At 45.0% G+C, this 12,871-nt stretch overlaps 1 protein-coding gene and 1 non-coding gene across 4 annotated transcripts in view; one reads left to right on the forward strand and one right to left on the reverse strand.

Moving 5' to 3' along the window:
- The first annotated feature begins 5,134 nt into the window (after nucleotides 1-5,134).
- Nucleotides 5,135-12,871, forward strand: part of Mcmbp (minichromosome maintenance complex binding protein) — a 52,780-nt gene continuing 45,043 nt past the window's right edge. For 2 of the 3 annotated variants that reach the window (XM_035442174.1, XM_027404458.2), the window contains exon 1: nucleotides 5,135-5,463. In XM_035442174.1, coding sequence (XP_035298065.1) covers nucleotides 5,406-5,463 — 58 coding nt within the window. In that variant the 5' untranslated portion in view covers nucleotides 5,135-5,405. The remainder of the gene's footprint in view (nucleotides 5,464-12,871) is intronic. The other variant, XM_027404457.2, reaches the window with a different exon arrangement.
- Nucleotides 12,761-12,864, reverse strand: LOC113830923. Its single transcript, XR_003483141.1, has one exon. It is a non-coding gene; the product is annotated as a U6 spliceosomal RNA (small nuclear RNA).

Genomic DNA, 12,871 nt, shown 5'->3' on the forward strand with positions numbered 1-12,871 from the left:
ACTTCCGCACTTGCGCACGGGGCCACAGGCTCGGGAGCTACTCAGGAACCTGTTCTCTTCCGGAAGCTGACGCCGCCCAAAAGCAATAAGGTGGAATCGACTTCAGGCCCAAGTGTGTCACGTGATACCCTCGGCCTCTCGAGACTAGGACAGACACAAGAACCTTAGCATAGAGGGGCGTGGCCGCTCTGGTTCCGAATCCAAGCACTAATATATACTGAAAGTCGCAGGTTCTCGGTTGCGCTGGACTGTCTGAATTTCTTATGGGCTATCTGGGTTTTTGTTGGTTTTTTTTATGTTTTATTTTTGGTTTATTTGCTTGCTTGCGAGGCAGGATCTCGCTATGTAGTCCAGACTGACCTTCATCCTCCTGCATCAGCTCTTCCAGTCCTGAGATTAATAATACCACACGCAGCAATTCTCATATCTTTAGGACAGGCAGTAGTAGCAAATGAGAGTAAGAATCACTATGTCCTTGATGAGGGGGGCGGGGTCGCCTGGGATTCTCCTATTGCCTTCCACAGCACTCTTCCTGTTGCCTCTTCCTATTGCCTCTTCCAAGTGCTTCAAAGGTCTGTGCACCACTACAGGCTACTATCTATCTCGTTGCACATATGCTTTGAAAGGTATCTTTGGAGCCTTGCGGTGGTGGTGCACGCCTTAATTCCCGCACTCGGAATGGGCAGAGGCAGGTGAATCTCTGAGGCAAGTGAGGTCTACAGAGTGAGTTCTAGGACAGCTAGAGCTACACAGAGAAACTGTCTGAAAAAACAAAAAGAGTGTCTTTGGTAAGGCAGTTCCAAATAGTAGACGATTTACCTTTCAAAGGGGCAGAGAAAAGATTTATAATTGCAAACATTCTAGAGTAACTGCTCTAACCTAGGGTCACAGACTTGTCTGCCTATTAGCAGGTTTTGGCTGAAAGAAAAACAGCAAACCCTGGCAGTGTTGAGCTTCTTAGGACAAGCATTTTAACAGGGACTGGAAGGAGGGAGAGTAGTGTTGGAGATGCTTATGGGTGAATCATAGATAATGGCCTCAAACTGCCAGAAGTCATGCTAGATTAGAAGTTGTCATTGCATTAATAAGCAAGGTGGAGAACTGAACACCAGAGAGTGATGTGTGAAACAGACCTGAAATATTTCCTTTTTTTTTTTTTTTTGGAGTTTACAGCTTAGCAAAATAATCAACTAAACACATAGTAACAATAACCTGCAGACTTTCCTTAAGTGTGTTTCCTGGAACACTGACATCATCAGGGGACAGAGGTCTAAACCTTCCATGAGGAGAGAACATGTATCTCTCTCCATCAAACCAATAGCAAAGAACCTACTCAGCCCGAAGTGATAAAAAGCTTTCCTGAGAAAGAAAAATTGCTCCTTAGCCTCTTTATAAGTGCAGGGACAATTTTCCTGACAGCTCGACTTATATGTGGTCACCTCAGAAAAGCCCAAATTCCAAAACTATCACTTTGAGTAATTAACTTCAACATATAATACTTAAAAAAAATAGACCACAACAGGAAGAAAACAAACTGAGTAATAATTAAGGAGAGCAAAAGGTCTGAAAAGGGCCTGAAAAGTGGCCTTATTCTAATCAGTTCCCCTTCATGGACTCCAAGCCTCCCAATAACACCATCAGATTAAAAGTCCATTACTGTGGAAAACAAGAGATGGTAGCATATGCCTTTAATCCCAGCACTCAGGAGGCAGAGACAAGTAGACCTCTGAGTTTCAGGACAGACAGGGCTACACAGAGAAACCTTGTCTTGAAAAAGCCCCACCACCACCACCACCCATTGATGGGGACTGGAGATGTAACTCAGTTTGGGCTATGTAGTGAGTTCCAAAGAAACCTGGGCTACAACAATAAAAATCAACAATCAATACATTTCTAAAGCCAAATCTTAGTGCAAGCTTTATTTTTTATAGTATGAGGAGCATAGCTAAAATATGACATTTCCCCCATTCAATTCCAAGAACATGACTACTGTCCCTATTGAATGAATTAATGGATGAATGAAGTGGTAATATCCTCTGTGTTAGCTACGTTTCTATTGTTTTGATAAAACACCATGACAACTTATGAAACTTATGAAAGATTTAATTGTGTTTCAGAGGGTCCAAGTCCATGATGGCCAGAGTACAGGACAAAGGCATGATGACAGGAACAGCTGAGATCATACATCATGATCTGAAAGCAGAAGGCAGAGAGAACACACAGGATGGTGGGAGGTTTCTGAAGCTCCAATGTAGCAGACATTCTTTTGGGCAACCAACCAGCTCCCAAATCATGACATGAACACTTAATATTAGTTATGAATGCTTGGCTGTTGTAATTTTTAAAATGGCTTGAGAGAGAAAGATGCTATGCTACAGAACTCATGTGGAGGAGTTCTTTAATTAAGGAAAAGGGAATGGAAAAACAGGGAGGGGAGGGTGGTGATCTGCTTCTGGGGACAGGAGCAGCAGAAAAGAGAGGCAGGGAGAGCTGGGAGAGACAGACAGACCAGCAGAGAAGCAGAGAGAAAGGAAAGACCAGAGAGAGGGGACAGGGAGGGAGAGAGAGAAGAGGCAGGCAGGACCCTTTTAAAGGGGAACATAGTGAATGTGCACAGGTGGTGCTCTTAGTGGCTGCAACTGAGGACATATCCTGTCAGAACCCCAAGGGCAGGTCAGTACAGATGCCTGAATACTAACATTGGCCTTATCTTATGCTTGTCCTACTAGCTCTTATAACTTAAATTAACCTGTTTATCTTCATCTATGTTTTGCCTCAGGACTTTTTACCTTTCTTTTATTCTGTATGTCCTACTCAATGTCTGGCTGGCTGGCTGCTGCCTAGCTGGCTGACCCTAGGAGTCTCACTCTTATTCTCCCTCATTCTCTTCTCTTTTGTCTCTCTAGCCTGGATTCCTCCTCCTATTCTCTCTGCCTGCCTGCCAGCTAGCCAGCCATGCCTAACCTTTCTCAGCCTAGCTATTGGCCATTCAGGTGCCTTTTATTAAACCAATCAGGTGCCTTAGGCAGGCAGCCTGACATGTTAAACAAATGCAGCATAAACAAATGCAACACATCTTTACATAGTTAAATATTCCACAACACTTCAAAGCCTGCCCCCATAACACACATCTCCTCCAACAAGATGACACCTCTTAATCATTCCTAAATAGTTCCACCAACTGGAGACTGAATGTTCAAACATATGAGCCTATGGGGAATTCTCAAAGAATAACACTGACTTTGCCTTGTTAGTTTTCTCAACTCACAAATGCCAGATGTAAAAGCATATTGAGATGCCAAGTCCAAATTACCTCTTCCATCCTGTAGCAAACTAGAGTTGAAGGCAACTGAGCAGAATCATATATAAGAAAAACTCCTGCCCTCCCACTGTTTGCATAAAAACAGGATACAGGTTTTTCAAGGTATCCTCCCTCCCCTTTCTACCAAATAATACAGAAGCTAATCATCTGGAAGAATTTTAGATCTTTATCAGCCCAGACGTGGAAAGATTTTATACACTACTAGACTATGTCTACCATGAGTCTCTCATATTTTGATTTCCTGTAACTTGTCTTTGGAAACTGAAAACTTCTGTCATTACAATAGAAGTTTATTGTTCTCTATGGATCACTGCTACATAACCCCACACTATAAACCATTTTAAGTTATTTGTCCCTGGTTGTTCATAAACTTGTGGCACACATGTTCACAAACTTTTTTTTTATGAGACAGGGCCATATGTAGCTCAGGCTGGCCTCAAACTGGGTATGTAGCCAAGGCTGGCTGTGAACTCCTGACCTTCCTTACCTTTATCTCCCAAGTGCTGGGAAACAATTCTTGGCAGCTTTCCCTGATCAGTGAGTGGGTAGACCAAGAAAAGCAGGGGGCAGGTTTTGTTCCCTTTCCCCACTTCCCTAAGGAAGTCTCTGGACTCAGTCTAGCTGTCTCTATTTCTCTGTTATCATCTCCCCCTCTTTTAACCCTTGCTAGGGATTAAACCCAGGGTCTCTTGCATATCAGGATGTCAGGCTGCCAGGTGAGCGCACTACCACTGAGCAGTTCTTATTCTTCACCTATCTAGTTTCTTTTTTTTTTTTTTTTTAAGATTTTATTTACTTATTATGTATACAACATTCTGCTTCCGTGTATATCTGCACACCAGGAGAGGGCACCAAATCCCATAACGGATGGTTGTGAGCCACCATGTGGTTGCCGGGAATTGAACTCAGGACCTCTGGAAGAGCAGTCAGTGCTCTTAACCTCTGAGCCATCTCTCCACGCCCCACCTATCTAGTTTCTAGAGTACCTTCAGATTACTGGTTTTTTGTTTTGTTTTGTTTTGTTTTTTGTTTTTTTTTTGTCAAGTAGGTACAGATGACGAAACCCGAATTTTCTGGTACTTCCCATACAGTGGGTAAATGGTTTCTTTATGAAAACTTCAACAATTCCTAAATCCCCTAGGCTAAAGGTTGCTGTGGAGTTGCCCTTCTGGATCTGCCCTCTAAGAGTATCCTGAGCTCTATGGTGAGTGAGTATCTTGCCACAGAAACTCCCTAGTTGCCAGGCAGAAACGCACCTGAGTGTTTTCCAGGTCAGAAACTAAAGACTGGGCAAGAACAGAGTTCTGAGCGCTTGCTTCTCCCGAGGAACCAGTTCCTCTGCAATTCTGAGATACCCACAAAGGCTGCAATGCCTCTTTGATAATTAACTCGTTCAGGAAGAACTCATTGAGCTGGGGACAAGTTCTTACATGGGATTGTGGGCAGGGAACCATAAAAAAGTTCTAGTGCCAAAATCAGAAGGAAAAAAGTCACAAAGAGATAAGATCCGGGGATACCAAATGGAGTTTTACTCCTTAAAAGTCTCTGAGGCCTGAGCCTTTTGGTCCTTGCGCCAGGACGCAGACTTTGAGCCGATGAGGCAGCCTGATGGAGCTTCCCATCAAGGCGGTCACAAGGTGACTCCTACACACAGCACAGTCTCTTTCCTCTGCCCATCTCCAAGATGGCGACCTCGCGACTGCCGCCCCCCCCGCCCCCGTCTCTACCCGCCTCCAAAATGGCCGCCGCGCCCCGCCCACCCGCTCCCCTCCGGGACTGCGCAGCACGCTCCCGTCGCCCCTCCCTCTCGAGCTCCACCCAGGTCGCTGGCAGCGCGGTCGGTGGCCGCGATTTCCCGCCATTGTGAGAAGCGGAGGTTGGGACCGTCAAGCCGCCCCTGTCGCTGGCCAGCAGCAGCTCTGAGGCGCTCGTCACCGCCGCAGCCTCTCCTGGCGGCCCGCGACTCGCGACGCCCCGCGCGTGGGAGGGCGCGAACGAGCCCCCGAGGAGCAGCCGGCTTCCGAGCGCGCTCGGCCCACGGAGCAGCGCCGCACCGGCCGCGCTGGCCCCGGCTTTCAGCGCCATGCCCTGTGGAGAAGACTGGCTGAGCCACCCGCTCGGGATCGTGCAAGGCTTCTTCGGTGAGCGGCGCGCGGCGAGCAGGGCCGGGAGGGGAGCCGAGTTCGCGTGGCCGGGCCTGTCGCGCGGCCGCACTCGCAGAGATGACCGCCGAGGGCTCGCGTGGCCCCGGGCCTGGCAGCCGAGCCGGAACAGCCCCTTTCGGGTCGCAGCCGCAGGTGCCGCCACCTGCCCTCTGCCCGGCTCCGGCGCGCAGGCGGCGGGGACGCAGCTGCGAGTGCTGGCTGTGATTGACGGCCTGGCTCCTGGCTGGTGGCCTACCTAGCCCGGGCGCTGCAGACACGGGGAGGTCCCCTTGCCCACCGAGGGCCCTGAGAGCGGCGGCGGCGGGAAGCCTGCCTGTGGGAGCCTGCAGGAGATTTCAAAACTTCCGGTGTGTGGGGGGTGGGGTGGGGTCCATCGCACAGAAGTTCGCTCTGCGGGCGTTTCCACACGACCCCCTTGAGATGGGTGGCAATGCCATATTTTTCTCCTCTGTTGACTTCAGAAACCGCCTGCTTTGTTACCTGCTCCCGTGCCGGGGCTAGCGAGAAATAGCTGTTTACATGAGTTTCTATAGAGCACGAGCCGATAGTGCTGTAGGCAAGCTAAGTAAAATTTTAGTTGTCATCGTCATCGTTCCTTTTTTTAGTTAACTAGACCTTCCTATTCCCACTCTCATCTCTGATTTCTTTGAGCCTAGTGACAACGGAGTCGGACTTTATTAGAAACCACTGATAGATCCGCTGCACCTGACTTGCATGGAATTAAAGGGTTGTGGAATTCTCTCAGCTCGAATAAAACAGGGGACAGAAGGGTATTTCATTGGAGAGTCCATAGTTAGCATGTGCAAGGCCCTGGGTTCCCTCCCTAACACACACACACACACACACACACACACACACACACGTACATACGTACGTACGTACATACGTACGTACGTTAGGGAAGAGTTAGTAAGAAGCTGGAGTCCTCAGCAGCCCATAACCGACGTTGTGAAATATATTCTTTTGTTCTGGCGGGGACTCATTGTATAGCCCAGGCTAGTTGTGTCAGTTCAGTCTCCTACGTGCTGGGGGTCACAGGTGTGAGCCACCATTCTCCGTGGAATGTGTAGTAGGGCCTTAATGCTTCCATAGCAACTATTCATTTTGCCTAGAATTCTAATTATGTTGTTTCCCAGGGTGAAACTAAAGCCAGCAGATAGAAGTACTGTAGTCAGTGAACACAAAATCTGATGAAGAAGGGGAGGGGATGGATGCTCATGCCCACAAAATAATAAAACATGGGCTTGGGATATAGCTCAGTAGTAGAATGCCTGCCTGACCTGCTGACTGGTTTGGGTACAGTGCAGGTGGAATGAAACAGATTCATATGCAGTAATTTAGGGTGGTTTTCAAAGGGAATAGGCAGCTTTCCTATGATTCTGTCACTTGGAAGGCTGAAGCATAATTGCTAGTTTCAGACTAGCCTATACCGTGAGAGCCTGTCTCTAAAGGGGTGTGTATGTGCTCTGTTCCTTCACTAAATACTAGTAATTGAAGCTTAAAACAGTGGACCCAACAATTGGTGTTGAATAATAATGACTCCCAAATGTCAAGTGAAGATTCAATTCCACATTGGCTGAAGGTGCAAATGCATAGGTACATTTTAGGAAAAATCCTTCCATTGTTAAAGGTTTGGGACTTTAAAGGGTTAAATTCCCATGACTGATATTAGAATTTTTTTCTCATTTCTTTGAGATGGGATCTTTAGGCCAGGCTGGCCTGGGGCTCATGGAAGTCCTCCTGCCTCAGCCTATGGATTGCTGGGATCACAGGCATGTGCCACCTTGCACAGCCAGAATATCCATTTATGAGAACTATCTCAGTACCCTGGACTTGCTGTAGTAATAAAGTGGTTTTAAATATGATAAGATTGGATGGTGTTTGGTTTGTGTTTGATTGTCTTTTTGGTGCTGGGGATTGAACCCAGAATAGGCATGTGCTCTACCACTGAAGCTGTAGCCTCTGCCCCAGGGAATTGTTTTAATTCTTGGGTTTTCTCTTCAGATAGAAAGATAATTGGTGTCTGTTTTTTTGTTCTGTTTTTTCTTAAGTGGGGACTCTTTAAGAAAGGAAATCTGAAGGGCCTCTGTCTTGTTTAGGGTGACCAGTTTGGTTTATTATGGTTGTCTACTCTTTATTTTGGCTGTGTTGGGATTGAACCTAGGGCCTCAAGTGTGCTGGGTAAGTACTCTACCAGTGAGCCATACCCCTATTTTCTTTGCATGGAGTTAGTTTGTTACAGTACTAGATATTACTGAGTCGAATCCAGTCCTTAGCTTTTTGAGCTAGTGTCTCCCTTGTAGCCTAGGGTTCTGAGCTTGTCATTCTCCTGTCCCCAATTTCTGGGATTACAGCTGTGGGTTATTATACCCTGCTCTATAGTTTCTTCTTCTTCTTTTTTTTTTTTTTTTTTTTTTCGAGACAGGGTTTCCCTGTGGTTTTGGAGGCTGTCCTGGAACTAGCTCTTGTAGACCAGGCTGGTCTCGAACTCAGAGATCTGCCTGCCTCTGCCTCCCGAGTGCTGGGATTAAAGGCGTGCGCCACCACCGCCTGGCACTCTATAGTTTCTTAAAACTGGAAAATGTGATGTTGTTCATATTGTCCTGAAATATGTATCTCTTAATATGTCTTGAACATCTTCCTATCTTAGGGAATTTATTTTACCATTCTGAATGTCCCTGTTGTATATTGTTCCACAAGTTTATTATCCCGTCTCATATTTTAAGATAGGTGACTAATCTAGAACTGTGTTGCCTGATACAGCAGCCGCTTACTTGAATTAGTTAAAATTACACAGAATTAAAGGTTAAGTTCCTTGTTGTTACTACATTTCAAATGCTCATTAGCTACATGTGGGCAGAGACTGTAAGAGGCAGCAGAGTTGTAGAATATTAAAAGCCTTATTTTTACGCGTGTGTGTGTGTGTGTGTGTGTGTGTGTGTGTGTGTGTGTGGAGTGTGGGTATGTGCATGTGAGTAGAGTTGCCCTTAGAAGTCAGAGGTGTTGTGTTGGGACCCCCCACACACACACACACACAAAACAAACTGGAGTTACAGGCTGTTGTGAGCCTCCCATGGGTGTTGGGAACCAAACTCGGGGAGCAGTTCTCCATCTTAACTACAGAACTACCTCCCTAGCCCCACGCCTGTGCTTTTAGGTGGGATCTTGCTGTGAGGTACAGGATAGCCTTGAACTCACTATGTAGCTCAGGCTGACCACAGGCTTAATCTTCTGCCTCATCACCTAAATGCTGGTATTACAGGCATGTGCCTCCACACCCAGTTTCTGTCAGTATATTGTATCAGCTTGAGTTATTAAATATTTCTTGTGCCACCACACCCAACTTCTTTCAGTGTATTCTATCAGCTTTAGATTTATTAAATATCTCTTCACCCTGTCCAGAAGTCTTCATCTTCAACACTGATGTCCTAGCCCAGGATCTGTGGTCAGTTTTTGGGTGTCTGTGACAGCCTCCTTTCTTGTTTCTAGTATAGCTTCTCTCCTGCACTTTCTGTGCTGGAACCAGTAGCTTTCAGTTGCTTCTAGACTCCCTCCTCCCCCAGTTTTAGTTTCATTAGGTAGTCCTAGGCTGCCCTTGAATTCTCCATCCTTCTACCTCAGCCTCTGGAGTGCAGAGATTACAAGCATACTCCACTGCATCCAACTCCTGTTGACCTTAGTATACTGTGACCTTAATATCTGATCTAGTCATTTTTTCTTTCTCTGGCACTTATTATCTAACCCAGACAGGTCTTGAACCTTCCAATTTCTGGGATTACAGGCATGTACCATCACTTCTGGGTTTTATCTGTGTGTCTTCTGAGGTGTTTTACATCTACTTGTGTGTTTCTCTTTGAGTATATATGTATAGGTGCCCTGGAATGCCTGATGTTGCAGGCAGTTGCTAGGAATCATTTTTTTACTCTGGTTTTCCTCTTATTTTTCATTTGTTTTCTCGAGACTGTTTTGTGGAGCTCAGTTTAGCCTCCAGATCACTCTAACCAAAGATGTCTCTGGCTCTCAAGTACTGGGAGGCATGTGTCACCATGCCTGACCACTCTTTCCCCTGTGTTAGTAACTATTTATTTACTTTGAGACCAGATTTTGTCATTTTAACCAGGCTGGCATCCAACTCCTGGGTTCAAGTTATCCTCCTTCAGTTTCTAAGTATCTGGAACTAAAGGTATGTGCCACCATTACTATCCATAACTACTTGGGGGTGAGAGAAGACTGTGTGTACACACATGCATGTGAAGACCAGAGGACAACTTTGGGGGATCAGTTCTTTCTGTCCCATGTGATTGAGCTTATATCATCAGGCTTGACAGTGAGTGGTCTTAGTCACTTAGCCATCTCATTGGCCGCATAACTGTAATTTCAGGCTGCTTGTACCTGACTGCCTCTTCACTTGAGTGTGCTTTAATTTTGGCTTACTTTTGCTCCTTGGTTGAATCTAATGGACAAGGCTGGCAAGTGTGTAAAGGAGGGAAAATTTGAGTAGCTAAACACTAGTGTTTTCAAGACTTGAAAGCAGTAACAAGATCCAATGAAAGTTGGTCTGTTTTTGTCATCACTGAATCCAGGCAGTTCACAATCTTATTGTTTGAACCTAGCTTGAAGCTTTTCTATTTACCACTCTGCTGTTGGTAGGGACTAAAAGTAATTTATGGTAAGACTGGAGCCCTAAGTCAGTGGGAACAGACCTGGGCATTTAGAGGAACTGAGTAGAGTTAGAACTAGGAAGTAACAAGAAGTAAAATCGATGAGCTCTGGTACAAGTTAATTATGCAAGAGTAGGGTTAGGGTGAGGTCCAGTCAGCTCTCCCAAGGACTCTCAGCTCTGTGTATTAATTTGCAGTTTTTCTTCTCCATAGCCCACAAATTCACTTGTTATCAGTTCCAGCCTATACTTAACCTTCGTCCCAAATTCTAGGGATAGAAAATCTACTTGGCCCAGCATAGATTCTATGGTTAACTCATCATTAGCTAGCTCTAATGGCTGTGAGGATTATGTAGGATAGTCATGGCTGTTGAGCATGCCTTAACAGTGGGGAAATTCTCAAAAGAGTGAATTGAGCAGTCATGGGAAAATGCATGAGTATTTGAGTTATAAATAAAAAGGCCAATACAGATCTGTTAATTAAGTTACGATATGCTCTCCTGTTGAGTGAAACTCCTTTTATTATTTGATCTTTTTCCTTTTTCTTTTTTGAGACCGGGTTTCTTTGAGTTAACAGCCCTGGCTGGCTGTCCTGGAACTCACTCTGTAGATAAGGCTGGTCTTGAACTCACAGAGATCTTCCTGCCTGTCTCCTGAGTGCTGGGATTCGCCCAGCTGAGTTTTAGTATTTTTAAATTACAGGTGTGTGTGTGTGGGGGGGGGTGGACCCTCACACTTGATGGGGGGAATTTGGACACAGGAGTACCACAGTACATGTGTGGAGGTCAGAGGACAACTTTTGGGAGTTGGTTCTTTTCCTCCTACTATGCGGGTTCCAGTGATCAGACTCAGGTCATCGGGGTTGGCAGCAAGCAACATTAACCACGGAGCCAGCTCTCTGGCCTTTTTTATTTGGGTGTAACAGACCAACCAGATCCCACATCATGACAGGGAGACTTATTACTAGTTAAGGATGCTTTGGCCTTAGCTTAGGCCTTAGCTTAACCTGTTTCTCTTTATCTACATTTTGCCTCTAGGCTTTTTACCTTTCTTTCCTTCTGTATATATCTTACTTTTACTGCTTCTCATGGCTACCTGGCTTCTGGCTGGCTCTGTGTGTCCCTCTCTTTCTCCCTTGTTCTCTCTTCTCATTCTCTCTGCTCACCAGCCCTACCTCTCCCTCTCCTGCCTAGCTGCTGGTTGTATAGCTGGTTGTATATTAGACCAATCAGGTACCCTAGACAGGCCAGGTGAACAGATGCAACACATCTTGCAACACTTCTTTACATACATAATTAAATGCAGTCTAAACAAATGTAACACATCTTTGCCTGGTTAAAATAATATTCTACAACATTTGTTTGTTTTTTTTTTTTGGTTAGGTTGTTTTTTTGTTTTGTTTGTTTGTTTGTTTGTTTGTTTTTGTTTTTTTTGAGACAGGGTTTCTCTGTGTAGCTTTGGAGCCTATCCTGGCACTCACTCTGGAGACCAGGCTGGTCTCAAACTCATAGAGATCCACCTGCCTCTGCCTCCCGAGTGCTGGGATTAAAGGCGTGTGCCAGCAACGCCTGGCTGGTTTTGGTATTTTTATGATGTTGTACAACCGACCCCATTTTCATTGCCATCATCCCCAAAAGAAACCCCAAGTCTGTGTGTGCAGATTTGAGTGCACCACCCTAAACCTATTCTGGACTTTTCTTTCTATCTTGTTTTTTTTTTTTTAAATTTAGGTAGAGTCATACAACATGTGCCCTTTAGGGGCTGTTTTCTTTCACTTAGAATATTTTCAGGCCTCATCTGTGTTGCAGCATGCATTTCTGCATTTCTTTTTATGATTGGAAATATGACTGAATATTCCTGTGTGTAATTACAAAATATTTTGTTTAGGGACCAGTGATTAGATGATCTTCCAGAGGACTCAGGTTGGATTACCAGCACCACCCACATGGCAGCTCACACCTGTCTGTAATTCCAGTTCCAAGGATGAGATGCTTTCTCTTGGGCTCCATGACACCAGGCACATACATGGTGCAGAAACATATGTGGGCAAAACGCTGACACAAAAATTAATAAATAATTTTAAAGATTTTTCTTTATCCATTCATTCCTTAATGGCCTCTGTATTGTTTCTGCCTTCAGTTTCTGCCCTGACTGGATGATGGACTACAATCAGTAAGATGAATTAAATCTTTTCCTCCTGGTTACTTTTGGTCGTGGTGTTTTATCACAGCAATAGAAACCCTAACCAAGACACATGCATTCTGGTTTCTACAGATCTTTCCTTACCACTTAATTTCTTGTTTGTTATAGCCATTTGGGTGGGAGTAAAGTTGTATGGTGCTGTGTGTTTTTTCTCCTTTAAATATGGAACACTTGGGGCCGGAGAGATGGCTCAGAGGTTAAGAGCACTGACAGCTCTTCCAGAGGTCCTGAGTTCAATTTCCAGCAACCACATGGTGGCTCACAACCATCCGTTATGAGATCTGTTGCCCTCTTCTAATGTGCAGATATACATTGAAGCAGAATGTTGTATACATAATAAATAAATAAATAAATAAATAAAATCTTTAAAAAATGTATTGATTCTGTGGACTGTGGTAATCACATTTTAAAAAAAATATGGAACACTTAACAAATTTGAATGTCATCCTTGTACAGGGTCATGCTAATCTTCTCTGTATTGTTCCAATTTTAGTATATGTGCTGTTGAAGTGAACATGCTAT

This window comes from Cricetulus griseus, chromosome 3 (assembly GCF_003668045.3).
Source record: "Cricetulus griseus strain 17A/GY chromosome 3, alternate assembly CriGri-PICRH-1.0, whole genome shotgun sequence".
NCBI lineage: Eukaryota > Metazoa > Chordata > Mammalia > Rodentia > Cricetidae > Cricetulus > Cricetulus griseus.